At 40.5% G+C, this 19,035-nt stretch overlaps 1 protein-coding gene across 2 annotated transcripts in view; it reads right to left on the reverse strand.

The window, feature by feature from the left end:
• The window catches only part of TOM1L1 (target of myb1 like 1 membrane trafficking protein), a 52,711-nt gene that overhangs the window by 23,486 nt on the left and 10,190 nt on the right, over positions 1 to 19,035 (reverse strand). For both annotated transcript variants that reach the window (XM_049701627.1, XM_004271800.3), the window contains 3 exons: positions 17,686 to 17,811; positions 16,688 to 16,789; positions 15,609 to 15,725 (listed from right to left, as the gene is read on the reverse strand). In XM_049701627.1, coding sequence (XP_049557584.1) covers positions 15,609 to 15,725; positions 16,688 to 16,789; positions 17,686 to 17,811 — 345 coding nt within the window. The remainder of the gene's footprint in view (positions 1 to 15,608; positions 15,726 to 16,687; positions 16,790 to 17,685; positions 17,812 to 19,035) is intronic.

Genomic DNA, 19,035 nt, shown 5'->3' on the forward strand with positions numbered 1-19,035 from the left:
CAATTGATGTCTGTCTCAGAGGAGGGCCAAGCCACCTGGAAACAGCACAGATCAAGTACCATGGACCAAAAGGATGGGTCAGAAGTTCCCCACAGCAGGCACCTGCAGGGCTGTGGATGTGGGGAGCAAGGGGGCACGAGTTAAAATACGGAGGAACAGCTGCTGGTGCATATGCCCATCACAGAGGCCCTGGAATCGCCTCCCTTTACACCATATCAAAGCCCAGGCAGGCTTCTGAGCTAAAGTGATTCTAACAATCAATTCAAACGTCTTTGGAGCAAAACAAAAAGGAGCTCACTAAGAGCTTCCTCTTCTGACATCCAGGTGGCTCCCACTCTTTCGCAGAGCATTCAGGAATTAAGGAAGAAGATTCTTCCACACTTTGAACTTCAACTGCAATTGTCCCACATTCACCAACACAGGGCAACTCAATAAAAAGAAAAACAAAAGTATCTGAACATATCCCTTGAAAAAGTAATAAAAGGAAGAAATGTGTTTGCTTAACAGCCTTCTCTGGAAATAATACCTCTGGCACTACTGCTATTACACATCTCCTCTCTCCCAGGACCTCCTACCAAGACAGCAAGAGACCCCGAGAACGTCCCTATATACTCAAAACCAAAACTGCCCCCGCTCACCATGAAACCAAACATTCCTCAGCATAACTTGCTCATACACTTTCTTCTTTCTTTTACAGGCTTCTATTGAATGAATGACAAGTTAACAGTTAACATAATCCTCCAGAAAATCATTAACTTCCAACTCTTTTTCGCAACTAAATATTGTAAACATCTTCAGTAACTCCTTAGCCCTTCTTTTGCCCTAAATCATTAATTCTTCAACAGAAGATCAATCTATTCAACTTAATAGACATTTGATAAGCTCACTCAGTACACAAAACATACACTCTAAATGTGCATAGCTGTATGGATTTATAAGTAGAGGTCTTGGTTACTGCCTTCAAGTTGCTTCCACTCTAGCTCAGGAGCTAATATATACCCACATGAACAGACAATAGGTTAGCCACCTATGCTAGAAAGTCAGTCCTGGGTTCAAAATGAGAAACAAGTGCTATCCTGGATAGAACACAGCCTCAGGAGGACAAGGTTCCCACTCCAGCTCCATCACTCGCTTGCCACTGTGTGGACAAATCATTCCCTTTCTGAATATGCAGCCTCATCTGTAAAGGGAGATGGTCTTAATGGCATTGAAAGTCCCTTCCACTCTTAACACCTTACAAGTCTCTGAATGGGAAAGACAGTAAGAGCAGTCAGGGCAGATGACTTTTTATTTTACTCTCAGGTTTTTTTTTCTCAACTGTTACCAATTATTCTCACAGAACCAAATTTTAGATTCACATGATTTGAAACTTCTCTAATAAGTTAGAGTAAGGCTTTTTCTAGTTGTGCTTTCAGAATTGGAGCTCACTTTATTCTACAGAAGACTAAAACATTCTCTTCTTTCATTGTCCTTACTGGGTCTAGGCAAAAACAAGACTAAAATGGGAGGTGAGCCACTCACGGTAAGAGTACGGTGATTCAGAGACAAGTACACAACACCTAGAAAACAAATGCAAGAACGTGCAGCAACATTTCATTGCTGTGACCAGAACAGATACTTTTAACTCATCGCAATACTCATAGACTAGACGTGGCCTCAGAATCTTCGCAAACCACTATGGCAAGCTAAAAGAAATCCTGTCTCTGCCCCTAATGAAGTTCAAAGTCCAGGAGCAACATAGTGGTTGGGAAAGGTGTCTTTCACCAAAATAGTTTCATTGCCTAGGAATCTAACAAAGAGAAAGGAGCTCTGAGAATAAGCAGGGCTTTGGGATCTAACCGCTCGGCACGGATTGGAGGAACAGATAGGGGATTCCACATAAGTATACCAGATTTCAGACAGAAGGAAACAGACAATGCATTTCAAATAAACAGAACAGCTGCCAGAAGGTATGCGCCAACAGACAAAACAGGAAATGCTTTTAATGTTAACAAACTGCATATAAGACTGTGATCACTGGTGAAGTATATGTACAAGAAGAGCCGAGAAATTTTTGAGCGGAGACTTTTCCTACCGGCTGCACACCTTTCTTTTGCCTTCCAGATCCACCATCCATACTCTGCCCTGCTGTGTGCCCTGGGGGCTGGCCTGTAGCGGGCATACCACCAGGTCCCCTGCCCTCTAGCTTTTGACTGGGTTCAGCCCACAGGATGCACGGGGAGGAAATGGGAGGGCGAAGGAGAGTGAGGTCTGGATATTATCTTCATTCCTTCCACCAAAGGCACCACTACTCTCAAGGCTGCCTTCCTCATATTCTGCCCACTGGGTTCTGGCAAAAGTTTCTTCTTGCCTATTTATGCCTAGGGGTATTAGCTAATAGCCCAGGGTAACAAACTTGCTCCTGTGGTTTCTCTGAGCCCTGTGGTACCTCACTAAATAAACAGTACCTTGATTAAATTCTTTTCAAATTACCCAAATGGAGCATGCCATCTGTTTCACTGATAAGCCCTAAAAGGCATGAAAACAGAGCAATTTAAATAGTATGATACCAACACAGGGATAGACAAACAGATCAAACCAAGAGAACAGCCTCTGGAAAGACATCCTTGCACTAGAATACAGAATATGATAAAGAGGTATTTGAAATCAGTGGAGAAGGTATAAATTGTTACTAAATGTTATTTGGACAACCAGCCATATAACTGAAAAAGATCAATGAAGGGAAAATCTCTAACTGATACCAAGGATAAAGATTTTAATTTTATTTTTTAAATTAATTAATTTTGGCTGCATTGGGTCTTTGTTGCTGCTCACAGGCTTTCTCTAGTTGCAGAGAGTGGGGGCTACTCTTCGTTGCGGTGCGCAGGCTTCTCATTGAAGTGGCTTCTCTCGTTGCGGAGCATGGGCTCTAGGCACACGGGCTTCAGTAGCTGTGGCACGTGGACTCAGTAGTTGTAGCTTGCAGGCTCTAGAGCACAGGCTCAGTAGTTGTGGCACACAGGCTTAGTTGCTCCGTGGCATGTGGGAACTTCCCGGACCAGGGATCAAACCCGTGTCCCCTGCATCGGCAAGCAGATTCTTAACTGCTGTGCCATCAGGGAAGTCCCAAGATTTTAATTTTAAACCACATAAAATCAAGGGAAAATCCATTAATTTATTAAAGATATTTTTGTTGAACGATTACATTGTGCAGCACTGCTCTGGGAGCGGAACCTGAGCAGTAAACAGGACAAGGCTTTGAAGCATCCATTCTAGAAGGCAAAGACAGCTGCACAATCATGCAGGAAAAGCATCAGTGTGCTGGGCAGAGAATGAAAAGGGGGTGAAAAAGAAAGTGATGACTTTAAACTGGGGAGCCAGTGAAGACCCCTCCGAGGAGGTAACATACTAAGTTGGAATGATGAGAAAAAGCTGGCCATTAAAAGACAGGGGAAGCATGAAGAGTCAAGGGTGAAACAGCTCCCCGACAAGAACGAACTCAGTGTGTCCAGGGAATAGGAAGGTGGTCGCTGTGGCTGGACCAAGGACACATGAGCTATGGAAGGAAAGGCGGGCAGGAGCAGACTGGGAGAGGTTTTGTGGCCAGAGTAAGAAAGTTGAGTTTTATTCCAAGTGTAATGGGAAGCCACTGGAGGGTTTCCAGCAAGGAGCAACATGATCTGGTCTACCTTTTAGAAAGCTATAGAGATGCTCAATATCATTAGTTATTAGGGAAACGCAAATCAAAACTATAGTGAGATACCACTTCACACCTACTACGTAGCTAAAAAACTCCAGAAAACCACAAGTGTTGGCAAGGAAGTGGAGAAACTGAAACCTGTGTGTTGCTGGTGGGAATGTAAAATGGTGCAGCCACTGTGGAAAAAAGTTTGGCAGTTCCTCAAAAAGTTAAACATAGAGTTTCTATATGACCTAGTGATGCTACTCTGAGGTATATACTCAAAAGAACATAGGTATTCAAACAAAAACTTACACGTGAATGTTCACAGCAGCTATTCACAATAGCCAAAAGGTAGAAACAACTCAACTGTCCATCAACTAATAAATAAATAAATAAATAAATAAAATATAGTATACCCATACAATGGAATATTGGGCCATAAAATGTGCTACAGCATGGTTGAACCTTGAAAACATTATAGTAAGTGAAAGAATCATATTTTATGATTCCATTTATATGAAATACTCAGAATAGGTAAATAAATACACAGAAAGAGAAAGCAGGTAACTGGTTGTCTGGGACTGGGCAAAGACAGGAAGGGAGAGAGATTGCTTAATGGTTATAGGGTTTCCTTTGGGGATGATGAAAATGTTTTGGAACTAAATAGAGGAAATGGTTACACTGTGAACATGAATTCCACTAAATTGTACACTTTAAACCGTAAACCTTAAAGTGATTAATTTTATGTTTTAACATAAAACTTAATGTTTTAAAATGTTTTAACATTTTTATTAATATTATGTGAATTTTACCTCAATTAAAGAAAAAAAAAGCTATATAGTTCTTGATTTTCAACACAGCACTGTACTCAATATCCTGAAAATATTTTTGACAACAAAATACCTAAAAATATTGGCTACAATATAAAAGTATTTTAATGTGCATGCCTAAACTTTCAAGAAAGCATGAGAAGTCCTCAAAGGCTAAATCCAAATAGGATCCAAAGATATGAGAGGCAATAAAGGCACAAGGGCCCGAAAGGCACCCATCTGTCAGTCTCTAATAATCCTGAGAGGCAGGAGACAAAGCCTGGGGCCCGAACAAGGTACTGAGATGCAGCTGGGACATCTGAATGGCTACGACCTATATACGAAATAAGAAATATACATATTGATCTTTGCCCCCCAGTGCTGACAGAGTTCCTAAATCCCTTGGAACTTCCTGGGTGATAGGAGCATCTTTTGTTCTGATGAGGCAACTCTTGATGGGCTCCTGGATGGGGGCTGGTCAACAGAAAGACTAAAACTTGATTAGAAGCTTGGAACTTTTAGCCCTATCCTCCATCCTCCGGGTATGGAAGGGAGGCTAGAGATGAGAGTTAACTGATCATGCCTACTTGATGAAGCCTCCATAAAAATCCATAAACTTTGGGGTTCGGAGGGCTTCCAGTTGGTGAACATACCCATGTGCTGGGACAGGGGTGCACCTCAACTCCATAGGGACAGAAGCTTCAGTGTTTGGGACCCTTCTAGACCTCACCCTTTGTACCTCTTCACCTGGCTTTTCATCTGCATCCTTTGTAACATCCTTTATAATAAACCACTAAATATAAGTAATTGTCTCCTTGAGTTCTGTGAGCCATTCACGCAAATAATCAAACCTGAGGAGAGGGTTGTGGGAACCCCCGGTTTATAGCCTGTTGGTCAGAAGTATGGGAGACTTAAACTTGCAAAGGGCATCTGAAGTGGGGCAGCCTTGTGGGACCGAGCCCTTAACCTGTGGGATCTGATGCTAACTCTGGGTACTTAATGTCGGAATTGAATTGAATTTTAAGACACCCAGCTGGCATCAGAAAATCAGTCAGTGTGGGCAAAAAACCCATACATTTGGTGTCAGAAGTGCTGGTTGTGAGTAGTACAAAAAACAAAGTTTTCCTTTTGTTATATAAGTTAAAAAGTTAGAAAAAGCAGCTCAGCCCCACAAAGGAAAACGGCAAGAAGGAGAAACCTCACCTTTAGAGGGAGAGAAGGAAACTACGTATTCTTCCTGAGAATTCTAACAGCCTTTCTGCATTATCATCTCTAGGGATGAGACCCTCTGCCTTCAAAGTTTAAAAGCCCTAGTGAGTGTTTTTCTTTTTTCTTCTGATTGCTGAAGTCCCATGTTCTCTTGGAAACCAGAAGTCCTTTTTCTCTGGTCTTATTAGTGACACTGGAAGTTCCCTGCTCCTGGAGGTATAGTGCTGGGACAGCAGAAGACAGACTCATGTCCATGTGAGTGCCTAAGGCCCATCCAATCTTACTCTGATTCTGAGGTTACTATAGGCTTCTTCTGAGGAAAGTCACACTGTAAGGGTCTCTTTCTTCTGGGACTGTGTGTACCTCAGTTGGCTGATCCCACCTACATTACTGGACTCTGAATATCCTCACTCTTCTGGTCCCCTGACGGTCTGTCTAGGCTCTCCTGTAATCCTTGGAATTTATTCTTATTTTCATATTTTGTCTGTCATTTCAAAGGGGTTTGGGGAAGAGGAGGTAAATTCTTTTAACAAGCTAAAAGAAAAAAAGTAGTAATTAGCTAGTTTGGGGAAAAAACAGTGTCTGTTTCACAACTATCACAGTGGATTTCAGATACTTTTAGTACTTCTTTACAGATAAACTCTGAATGCCCTGTAACGCTCCTGGGTCCTCAATGCCTCCCACCTTGCCCACTACCCCAACTCTGATGACCCCCTACCAGGCTCATGCTGAAGCCTCCAAAAGCCCCTGCGGTTACATGGGGAAGCTAGGCAGGAAGCCAGCGTTGTCTGGGGGCCCTAACTCCACTAATCTGTAGATTTTACAACAGGGATCCGCAACCCCCAGGCCACAGACTGGTACCAGTCTGTGGCCTGTTAGGAACCGGGCCGCAGAGCAGGAGGTGAGCAGCGGGCAAATGAGCGAAGCTTCATCTGTATTTACAGCCACTCCCCATCACTCGCAACCCATCGCTTGCGTTACTGCCTGAGCTCCGCCTCCTGTCAGATCAGTGGCGGCGTTAGATTCTCATGGGAGGACGAACCCTACTGTGAACTGTTCACGCAAGGGATCTAGGTTGCCCGCTCTGTATGAGAATCTAATGCCTGATTATCTGAGGTGGAGCTGAGGCAGTGATGCTAGCGCAGGGGAGTGGCTGCAAATACAGATTATCATTAGCAGAGAGGTTTGACTGCACAGAGACCATAATAAATCAACTGCTTGCAGAATCATATCAAAACCCTATCAGTGAGTGGAAAGTGACAACAATCTCAGGGCTCTCACTGATTCTGCATTATGGTGAGCTGTATAATTATTTCATTATATGTTACAATGTAATAATAATAGAAATAAAGTGCACAATAAATGTAATGTGCTTGAATCATCCCGAAACCATCCCCCCACCAGCCCCAGTCCCTGGAAAAATTGCCTTCCACGAAACCGGTCCCTGGTGCCAAAAACGCTGGGGGCTGCTGGTTTTACACAGTTGTGAGAAAACCTCTGAAAAAGTACAAACTAAAGAATTACTTTATTTCTCCATAGTCTGTCTTTGCTGGTTTCATTTTTAGATTCCATCACCTTATTTTAGATTGACCATAGTTGGACAGGATATTGTGATAGAAGAAATATATATTTGGTCTTTATCCCCAGTACCTAGCACAGAGCTTCTAAAACCCTGGGAATTTCCAGAGCAGTAGGATGAGAGAAGCATCTTTCGTTATTGATAAGAAGCCCCTTTCAACCAAGCCTGAGTTTATGCTAATGAGGTAACTCTTGGAGGATGGGGGCTGGCTGCCAGAGGAACCAACCCTGTGATTAGAAGGTTGAAACTTGCAACCTCCAGGAAGGGGAGAGGGACTGGGGGTTGAGTTAGTCACCAGTGGCCAATGATTAAATAAATCATGCCTCTGTAATGGAATCTCTATAAAACCCTAAACTACTGGGTTCAGAGAGCTTCTAGGTGGTGAACACACTCAGATGCTGGGAAGGTGATGAACTCCAACTCCACAGGGACAGAAGCTCCTGTGCTCAGGACCCTTCCACACCTTGCTGTATGTATTCTTTGTCAACAACGGAAAAATGTCACCTGCCATATCAGTAAACAAAGGATGTTGCAGCCATCAAGCCATCACATTACAGCCTCCCCGACGGTGAGCCCTGAAGGAACTCAAGATAGAAACAGGATGCCCACCATCTAGCAGTCAGCCTCTGCAGCCACCCCCCAAGAGTGTACCCTGAGGAAAGTGAGGATGAGAAAGCACAGGATGCTGGCCCCAGATAGCTGAGGTGTATATCAAAGTAATGACTTCAGTGAGCCCAGACTCCTGTATCTGTGCAAACATAGAAAAGCACTAAATTCTTTAACTTGAGATATCTGGTTTTCTTTCAGTAACAGTAATCTTTTGATGTTCCAATTACCTGGTCTTTGTTAAAAAAACTCCTATATATCCTGGCTCCTCCCTTACTTCTTCAGAGTAGTACCTTAGAGCTATCTGAGAGGCTGTGTCTTGGGCTTAAGTCTTCAGTTTTGTCCACCGAATAAAACATAATTCAAAACCTTTAGGGACTTCCCTGGTAGTCCAGTGGTTAAGAATCTACCTTCCAATGCAGGGGACACGGGTTCGATCCCTGATCGGGGAACTCAGATCCCACATGCTGTGGGGCAACTAAACCCACATACCACAACTAAAGAGCCCACACGCCACAACTACTGAGACCATGCACTCTGGAGCATGCGTGCCACAACTAGAGAAGCCCGCTATGAAAACCCAGCACAGCAAATAAAAAAACAAACAAACAAAAAAACTTTTAGGTTGTACATTTTTTCACTTGACATCTTCATCTGGCTATCATCTATATCCTTTATAATGAACCGGTAATAGTAAGTAAAGTGTTTCCCTGGATTCCCTGAGCCATCCTAGCAAATTACTGGACCTGAGGAGGGGATCACGGGGACCCCCGATTTGACTTGTAGCCAAAATGGGACAGAAGTGTGGGCAACCTGGGTACCCACTACTTGTGATTGGCGTCTGAAGTGGGGGCAGTCTTGAGGGACTAAGCCTCTTAACATGTGGGGTCTGTGCTATCTCTGGGTAGCTAGTGCCAGAATGATTTAATATGAGGGAAAAAACTTCAGACCTGGTGTCTGAAGTGTTGTGAGTAGAGAAATAGTTTTCTTTTACGAGGTTATTTAGATTACAAGAAAAAGTTCAAATACCTGTCAAAATAATTTAAAAATAGTGCTCCCCGCACCAGCTCTCTATCTGTTACTAACAAAACACGTTAAGAGAGAAAAATAAAGTTACACATTCAATAGGCTCCATAAACAAACTGACCTGGGGCCAGAACCATTCAACTGGAATTGGCCATGAGTAGTGTTCTAACATTGATTTACAGCCCAAGTCTCTTTACTATTCAAGGCAACACACAACCCTAACCTCTGGCATCAAAACAGCAACCAGCAAATCAGCATTATCCTTGCAAAATTCAACCAAACATCTGTACCCAAAGACTTGGACACAAAAAGGCATTTCAGTGCACTCCACGATGGCATCAAATAAAACTGGATGCGCATATTTGAATGGGATGTTTCAGTGTACATTTTACTGAAGGATTGATTGTTTGCCACAGATAGATAAAAACATGAGAGAAAAATCCTACCACTTCATCTGAGAGCTCTGAAAGGCTGGGAAGACTGTGTGGAACTAGGAATATTGCCATGTCCATTTTTGAAAAATATTATCTGCCACATACCCTTTTACTTTGATATTTACTTTTTAAATTTTAGTTTAACATGCTTGTTAACATCATGAGTCACAGAATTTATATCTGTGAATGCCTTTGATTGTGGATTTTTTAAAAGGGATTACTACACAGGAACTCTATAATTAATTTTCTTTTTAATCTCCTCATAACTTGGATGTATAAATGAAGAGCTAAGCTCTTATCTTAGCTCCTCATTTTATATATATATATATAGAAACTAAGTCCAATGATAGTAAATGACTTGCCCAAGGCCAGGAACCATAAGAATCATTAGCAAAATGATATAACGTTCCTAAGTAAAATATCTTAAAAATAATATACTTAAAACCACTGATCCAAAATACTGATTTATTTCTCAATGAATATTACTCTGATGTTCTATAGGATATTAACAGATACTTAGCAACTAGAGATTCTTTAGTCAAAAAGTCTGTAAATTTTGGGTTAAAGACTCTTTGCACAGATGCAAAAATCCTCAACAAAACATTAGCAAACCAAATCCAACAACACATGAAAAGGATCACATACCATGATCAAGTTGGATTCATCCCAGGCTCACAAGGATGGTTCAACATATGCAAATCAGTCAATGTGATACACCACATCAACAAAAAACAAGACAAAAACCACATGATCATCTCAACAGATGCAGAAAAAGCATTTGATAAAATTCAACATCCATTCATGATAAAAACTCTTGCCAAAGCGTGTAGAGAGGGAACATATCTCAACGTTATGAAAGCCATTTTATGACAAACCCACAGCCAGCATAATACTAAACGGTGAAAAGCTGAAAGGCTTCCCAATAAATTCTGGAACAAGACTAGGATGCCTACTCTCACCACTTCCATTCAACACAGTATTGGAAGTCACAGCCAGAGCAATCAGACAGAAAAAAGAAATAAAATGTATACAAATTGCAAGAGAAAAGGTAAAACTGTCATTATATGTGGACAATAGGATATCTATATAGAAAACCCTAAAGACTCCACATAAAAACTATTAAAACTGATAAATGAATTCAGCAAGGTAGCAGTATACAAGATTAATACACAGAAATCTGTTGCATTTCTTTCACTAACAATGAAATATCAGAATGGGAAAGTAAAAAAAAATACTGTTTAAAATTGCATCAAAAAAAAAACAAAACAAAACCTAGGAATAAGCCTAACCAAGGAGATGAAAGACTTATATGCTGAGAACTATAAAACACTGATAAAAGAAATTGAAGATGATTCAAGGAAATGGAAAGATATCACATGTTCTTGGATTGGAAGAATTAATATAGTTAAAATGGCCATACTACCCAAAGCAATCCACAGATTTAATGTGATCCCTATCAAATTACCCATAACATTTTTCACAAAATTAGAATAACCCTAAAATTTATACAGAACCACAAGAGACACAGAATTGCCAAAGCAATCCTGAGGAAAAAGAACAAAGCTGGAGGCATAACCATTGGAGACTTCAGACAATACTACAGAGCAACAGTAACTGAAACAGTGTGGTATCGGCACAAAAACAGACATATAGATAAATGGAACTGAATAGAGAGCCCAGAAATAAACCCACGGTCACACCTAAATAGGTCACACCACACCTACAGTCAGGTAATCTTTGACAAAGGAGGCAAGAATATACAATGGAGAAAAGACAGTCTCTTCAGCAAGTGGTGCTGGGAAAGTTGGACAGTCACATGTAAATCAATGAAGTTAGAACACTCCCTCAAACCATAAACAAAAATAAGCTCAAAACGGCTTAAAGACTTAAACATAAGACATGACACCATAAAAATCCTAGAAGAGAACACAAGCAAAACAGTCTCTGATGTAAATTGTAGCAATGTTTTCTTAGGTCAGTCTCCCAAGGCAACAGAAATAAACAAATGAGACCTAATCGAACTTACAAGCTTTTGCACAAAAAAGTAAACCATAAACAAAACAAAAAAACAACCTACAGACTGGGAGAAAATCTTTGCAAACAATGTGACCGGCAAGGGCTTAATTTCCAAAATATACAAAACAGCTCATACAACTCAATAACAAAAAAACAAACAACCCAATCAAAAGACATACATTTGGCCAACAGGCACATGAAAAGATGCTCAACATTGCTAATTATTAGAGAAATGCAAATCAAAGCTACAATAAGGTATCATCTCACACTGGTCAGAATTGCCACCACCAAAAAATCTACAAATAATAAATACTGGAGAGGGTATGGAGAAAATAGAACCCTCCTACACTGTTGGTGGGAATGTAAACTGATACAGCCACTACGGAAAAACAGTATGGAGGTTCCTTCCAAAACTAAAAACAGAGTAACCATATGACCCAGCAATCCCACTCCTGGACATATATCCAGAAAAGATGAAAGCTCTGATTCAAAAAGATACACACCCCAATGTTCGTAGTGGCACTATTTATAACGCCCATGACATGGAAGCAACCTAAGTGTCCATCAACAAATGAATGGATAAAGAAGATGTGGTATATACATATATACACAATGGAATACTACTCAGCCAAAAAAAAGAATGAAACAATGCCATTTGCAGCAACCTAGAGATGATCGTACTAAGTGAAGTAAGTCAGACAGAGAAAGACAAATATTATATGATATCACTCATATGTGGAATCTAAAAAACAGTCCAAATGAACGAACTTACAAAACAGAAACAGACTCACAGACATAGAAAACAAATTTATGGTTACCAAAGGGGAAGGGGTTGGGGGAGGGATAAATTAGGACAATATATAAAATATATCTACCATATATAAAATAGATAATAAGGATTTACTGTATAGCACAGGGAACTATATTCAATATCTTGTAATAACCTATAATGGAAAAGAATCAAATAAAAGAATATAGATATATACATATATATGTATTGATATAACCGAATCACTTTGCTCTACACCTGAAACTAACACAACATTGTAAATCAACTATACTTCAATAAAAAAAGACTCTTAGAGCCTTTACTATACTAATGAACTTTTTGACCCTCCAAGAGGAGAAATACAGTAAACAATTGGTTTTGGAACTTATTTGACCACAGATGTCATATTCCCCACATAACATACAACATAAGACCAGTAGGAAATGCTGTCTTAAATTGTTTCCAAGACTTGTGTCTTGCTTCCCCCAGAATTTGTCATCTCAGTGTTCACCAGAGGATTCTTTCTAAAGTTTTACCTGGTTATGCAGTCCTTCAGCTTATATCCCTTTAATGGCTTCCTTCTGCCACCTGGGTTAAGCCCACTCAGGCATAGCATATCAAGTCCGCAATAACCTGGGCAGACCAGATCTTGCCACCCTTCTCCTGGAACCTGATGCTCCCAAGCTGTGGTTTAAAAACCCTCTGTGCACCTGAGGGATACCACAAACTCAAATCCATTGATAGTGGGTTGGGGGTGGCAAGGGGTTCCTTGAGGGGTGTGTCTGACTCCCTTGTGGTCTCTGGAGGTAGGCTTGCATAGATATAACTTGAGAAATGACCTGTTTTTTTCTTTTTTTTTAAATCGTTTAAAAATGTAAAACCCATTCTGAGTTCACAGACAACCGAAGCCTGCATATAACCCACTGGCCACAGCATGCTGACCCCTGGATTAGAGGAAAGCACAATCCAGGACACTCAAGACTGCCCACAATGAGTACTGCCACAGAACATGGAAGGAAATGAAGGATGCTCCATGACTAGAGACCGTGGAAGCCAGAAGAAGACAGTATGAGGGGCAGCTAACAAACAGCTGAGGTACAGTAGTGAGACAACTGGACAAGACAACCTGTGCTCACGCCTCTCTCCCCATGTGAGACCAGACAGCTGAGGCAGGAGCATCTGTGTCTAGGTGGGAGAAATGCTTGGGACAGAGACATAGGGTACTGTTTCCAGTTGCTGGTAGCAACCAGGAAAAATAGGAAGCATATAACTTAGAAGATCAGCTACCAATATAACCCACCCAGCATCATCCCGTGCCAATGCTACGTACTCTGAAAACAGCAGCAAACACAGAAATACTCAGAAATAGTACTAAGAACAAGCTGCAGTAACAGTGTTTTCCACTTGGCATGGGCAAGGTGGGTCACAGAAATGCAGACGAGCTGTCAGGGATCTCACACAAAAATAAGCTCACTATCACCAGTCTATCCAGATACTTGAGAAATGAAATGAAAGAGGTGATGAACAAAAGAACTTGTACCCAAGGAAAGAGAATCCACAGAGCAAATGGAAAAGCACCTTTAAAAATAATTACTATCCTTATAAAGACAAAAGGGAAAAGCGTATCCATGAAAGAACTATTATAAAAATTGAAATAAATTTTTAAAATAAAAAATTGTTGAAATAAAACATTCATTAGGAGGGCCGAATAGACAATCTGATGTTCACATTTAAGAGAAATAATATATAAAATTGAGAAGCTTTGCTAGAACAACAGCGTAAAAGGAAGAAGAAACAAAACGTTTATAAAAGTTGAGATAAGAAAAATATAACTGAAAGTTTCATCATCTAAATCATGTTCCATACAAAGACAGAAAGAATACTAGAAAAGAAATATCTGAAATAAGAGCTGAGAATTTCCCAGAAGCAAAATACACTTAAGCTGACAGGGCAAAAGGCCTATCAAGTATTGATACTAAGCAGGTTAAGTAAGGTAAATACACACATGCACATACATGCACACATATCCCTAGACACAGTATAGTGAAATTTCAGAGGCATTAAAGAGAAATCACAAATACAATCAGAAAAGCAGATTATAAAACAAAGGTGCAAGAATACATAATATGATACTTCTCAATAGCACCACTGGGTGCAAGAACAATGGAGCAGTAGCTTTGAAGGACTTAAGGAAAATAATTCTGTACCTAGGCCAAACTGTGAGCCCTTAACATGGCAGCCAAAAGACATCTTTGGACACGTAAACACTCAAAGTTTACCACTAGTAACAATTTAAGGAGATAGCAGTTAAATACAGGTGGTAATGTTGAAAAAGGACATTTTTACACCATTGATTGTTTCCCAAACAAGCAATAATCAAGAAAAATGTTATTTACTAACAATCGAAGGACTTAAAGGAAAGATAACAACAACATGAGAAGTGGGGAGTGGAATCAGAGCAAAGTAAAAATATAAGTTTCTTAACTTTGGGGGGAAGGAAAAGATTTAGAAACTGATTTTTTTCCTCTAACTGCTTCTAAAATAATGTGTTAAAGTGTGTGTTAAAACTTAAAATTGATGGGCTTCCCTGGTGACGCAGTGGCTGAGAGTCCACCTGCCAATGCAGGGGACACGGGTTCACGCCCCGGTCCGGGAAGATCCCACATGCCGCGGAGCAGCTGGGCCTGTGAGCCATGGCCGCTGAGCCTGCACGTCCGGAGCCTGTGCATCCGGAGCCTGTGCTCCACAACGGGAGGGGCCACAACAGTGAGAGGTCCATGTACAGCAAAAAAAAAAAAACCAAAAAAAAACCTTAAAATTGAAAATTAGAAGAAACCATTAGAGGGAAAAAGTGCACTGGATGTAGAGACACAGAAGAGGGTCTCGGAGGGCCCCCACTCCAGTCATAATGAGCTGCCCGTGTCCTTCACATGCCCATACGCATCCAAATGCACTGTCCACTTGCTCCTCCACAGCGTCGGCACTGCCTCCACCTAAACCTTTCCAAAAACCCTCACCTTTCTCCTTGCCCCCACCCCTGAACCCACAGTATGATAAATACATTTCTATTATAGCATCAATATTTTATTAAACTTGTTGTTTACAAAACACTCTTGCTCACTAGACCTAAGTTCCTTAAGGACTAGGACAGCCTCCTCATTTCTATATCCTTTAACACATTATAGTTACTCATTATGTTTGCTGAATAGATAGGTAACTTTTACACACTGAAAACAATTAGAGATTAGTAGAGGCTGTATATGGCTAGGCTATGAATGATTAAATGATGTTAAATTATTTATTGCAAGAGGGTAAGTACCACGTCTAAGTTACCACGGCATTTCTGATAAAGTCATCCTTGCAGCTTCTTGTTAAGTTTAAAAATCAAGTAAACATGCTGGAGCATGGACAAGTCAATATTACGGTGCCTTCTATCTCCAAGGCTCTAAGTTTAGAGAATAACTTTCAGGGCCTGCTTGTCCCTGAAATCATACTACACCTGCAGAAGCTCTGTGTCTTCATGGTTTTCAGACCCAGGAATATTCTCCATCAATATGGCAGACATCACTCTCACATTCATTTTCACCATATCCAATTCACTGCGCAGTTTTCCAATCTGTCGAGAGCAACACAATCACCAGTAAGTGTGACACAAAGAATGGCTACCTTGTTTCTTGCTTGCAGAGAAAACACTTTTGTAAAATTTAATATTTTCAAATTTATACAAATGTACATATAATTATTTTACAAATGTACAATCTGTCACCTTCTAAAAGGTCTTGAGAGCTCTTGTAATAAATTTAAAACTATGCTCCAGGAAAGTTAATGAAGGGAAAAAGTCAGATTGGAACCAATATGGAGAAGGGAGAAGGTAACCCTATCAGCAACCTGAAGAAAATGGCAAATGTTAGTCTGGGTTTCTTAGAAACCAATGGGAGAGAAAAAAGTGAATGTTTTATAGTCCCACGGTATTAGAGAGGGAAGAATCAAGAGAGAAACACTTTTTTTTCTTCCTGGATTAAATTCTATGAGGAATTAATCACATGGATTGTTATATAATACCGAATAATAATAATATAAAGTCTTAAATGATAGTTCCCTTATAGCAGGACAGAAATGAGCTTCGTTTCATAATTGCTTGTCTAAACATTAGATAAACAGATATAGACAAACAAGTAAATGTAATTCAGTTGGCACAGTTAATAATAGTAATAAGATGACCACTTACTGAGCTCTCTGGTGTGGCATACAGACAGTCCTATCAGGAGCAACAGGAATCAACTTACACAAGATCCGTCCCACAGCCAAGCCTCCACAAAGCCACAAAAGCCACTCGACGAGGACAACTGTTAAAAGCTCAGGCTTTTATAATCAGGCAGAATCCATGGGATTAATTCCACTTAGAGTTGAACCATCATAACTTATACAGTGCCACTAAGCTTCAGTCCCCTCCTCTGTAAAATGAGGTTAAAATGTACCTCTACCTTATGATAATATTGTTAAAAATAAACAAACTATATATAAAGTACTTAGAACTTAGAAAAAGTCATCAATAAATACAGTCATTGCTGTTGTTACCTGTTCTGGGACCAATATAATAGTGGAGCTCTTGGAAACTACAGAAGAAAGAGCTGGTGCAGTAGGAACAGATGGTGGTGGATTTGGTGAGATCTGAGCAGTCTATCAACATGAAATATAGAAATATTATTATTTAAATTAACTCAGCCACTCCAAATCCAGTTTTTCCATTCAGATGACTCAGTCACTAGGGAGAGTGAGCCCTCAGGACAAAGCTTTCACAAAGATCAGACTTTTGGTATACACCTGAATTGCTTTTTCTACCAAGGCAGGACTCACCAATACGCAGAAGGAAAGAATTACTGTTTTTACGTTATGGAAATCATAGGAAGTTAGGAGATGAATTATAATCAGTCACTACAAGTGTTCTAAGTTCAAAACCTTGAAAGTTGCTTGCAAACTTGAGAATGAATACATGCGAACATTGCAAAACTCTTCTATGGGCACAGTATTAATAAGCAAATCTGTTATATGAATACCTATAATAGAGACCCCTGCCTGTCTAGCACCAATCTTTTCTTTTGAAAACTGCCCCTCTTCTGCTCTACCTAAATAATTTCTATATGGAGCAACCCCGTTCTTATATGACCTCAGTTAATTTGTGAAGAAATGGAAAACTGACCTAGGTTGGTTCAATGAGGCCCTTCTCTGAAATTTTGGACGTGGAATGTGAAAAAGCTAAGGCTATAATATGAAAATTTGGGAGCTATGTTGTTTACCATGTGGAAAAAGCTAGTCTGCAATGAGAGAGAAGAACGAAGCTGATGATCAAAGGAAGGTAGACAAGTAACAAGGCATTTGAATGCTTGGTTCTCTGTTCAAAGATCCAGCTAACACCACCCTTCTTGCGGCTTGTATTTTATGAGGTATCATAGTATCCTTCTAACAGATTAATCTTTTAGGTGAAGCTAGGTGGAGTTAGAGTGGTCCCTTTCAAAGAGAAAAGACCCATGCACTACACTGTCTTACTCTACATAGGTCAAAGAACGGCCTCCTACCTCTTGTCTGGCTGTTTCAGCCACTGCATCTGATGGAGGAAACTGAACACCTTTCTTAAGGAGGTCCAGGTACACTTCTTTCACTTCACTTACATCCACAGCTCCTGGGAAACCCTGCGACCATGTCTGAATTCAAGAGATGGAAAGTTCCAGAGATAAATAAGCAGCAAAACAAAACACAACTCCTAAACTGGTGACAGAAAATGAGAGATTGACAATTATGTACCTTACTCAGAAAAAGAAAGCTACTTTTGAATGTACATTTTTAGAGACTAGAATAATCATATATATATATATATATATATATATATATATAACATCTTTATTGGAGTATAATTGCTTTACAATGGTGTGTTAGTTTCTGCTTTGTAACAAAGTGAATCAGTTATACATATACATATGTTCCCATATCTCCTCCCTCTTGTGTCTCCCTCCCTCCAACCCTCCCTATCCCATCCCTCTAGGTGGTCACAAACCACTGAGATGATCTCCCTGTGCTATGCAGCTGCTTCCTGCTAGCTATCTATTTTACATTTGGTAGTGTATATTAGACCATGCCACTCTCTCACTTTGTCCCAGCTTACCCTTCCCCCTCCCCATGTCCTCAAGTCCATTCTCTACGTCTGCGTCCTTATTCCTGTCCTGCCTAGGTTCTTCATGACCACTTTTTTAAAAATTTAGATTCCGTATATATGTGTTACCATACAGTATTTGTTTTTCTCTTTTTGACATACTTCACTCTGTATGACAGATTCTAGGTCCATCCACCTCACTACAAATAACTCAATTTTGTTTCTTTTTATGGCTGAGTAATATTCCATTGTATATATGTACCACATCTTCTTTATCCAGTCATCTGTTGATGGACACTTAGGTTGCTTCCATGTCCTGGCTATTGTAAATAGAGCTGCAATGAACATTGTGGTACATGACTCTTTGAATTATGGTTTTCTCAGGGTATACGCCCAGTAGTGGGATTGCTGGGTCATATGGCAGTTCTATTTTTAGTTTTTTAAGGAACCTCCATACTGTTCTCCATAGCGGCTGTATGAATTTACATTCCCACCAACAGTGCAAGAGGGTTCCCTTTTTTCCACACCCTCTCCATTGTGTGTGTGTATGTATGTATATATATATATATATATATATATATATTTTTTTTTTTTTTTTTTTTTGCGGTACGCGGGCCTCTCACTGCTGTGGCCTCTCCCGTTGCAGAACACAGGCTCCAGAAGCGCAGGCTCAGCGGCCATGGCTCACGGGCCCAGCCACCCCGCGGCATGTGGGATCTTCCCGGACCGGGGCACGAACCCACATCCCCTGCATCGGCAGGCGGACTCTCAACCACTG

The sequence above is a fragment of the Orcinus orca genome, chromosome 19 (genome assembly GCF_937001465.1).
Source record: "Orcinus orca chromosome 19, mOrcOrc1.1, whole genome shotgun sequence".
In the NCBI taxonomy this organism is placed as follows: domain Eukaryota; kingdom Metazoa; phylum Chordata; class Mammalia; order Artiodactyla; family Delphinidae; genus Orcinus; species Orcinus orca.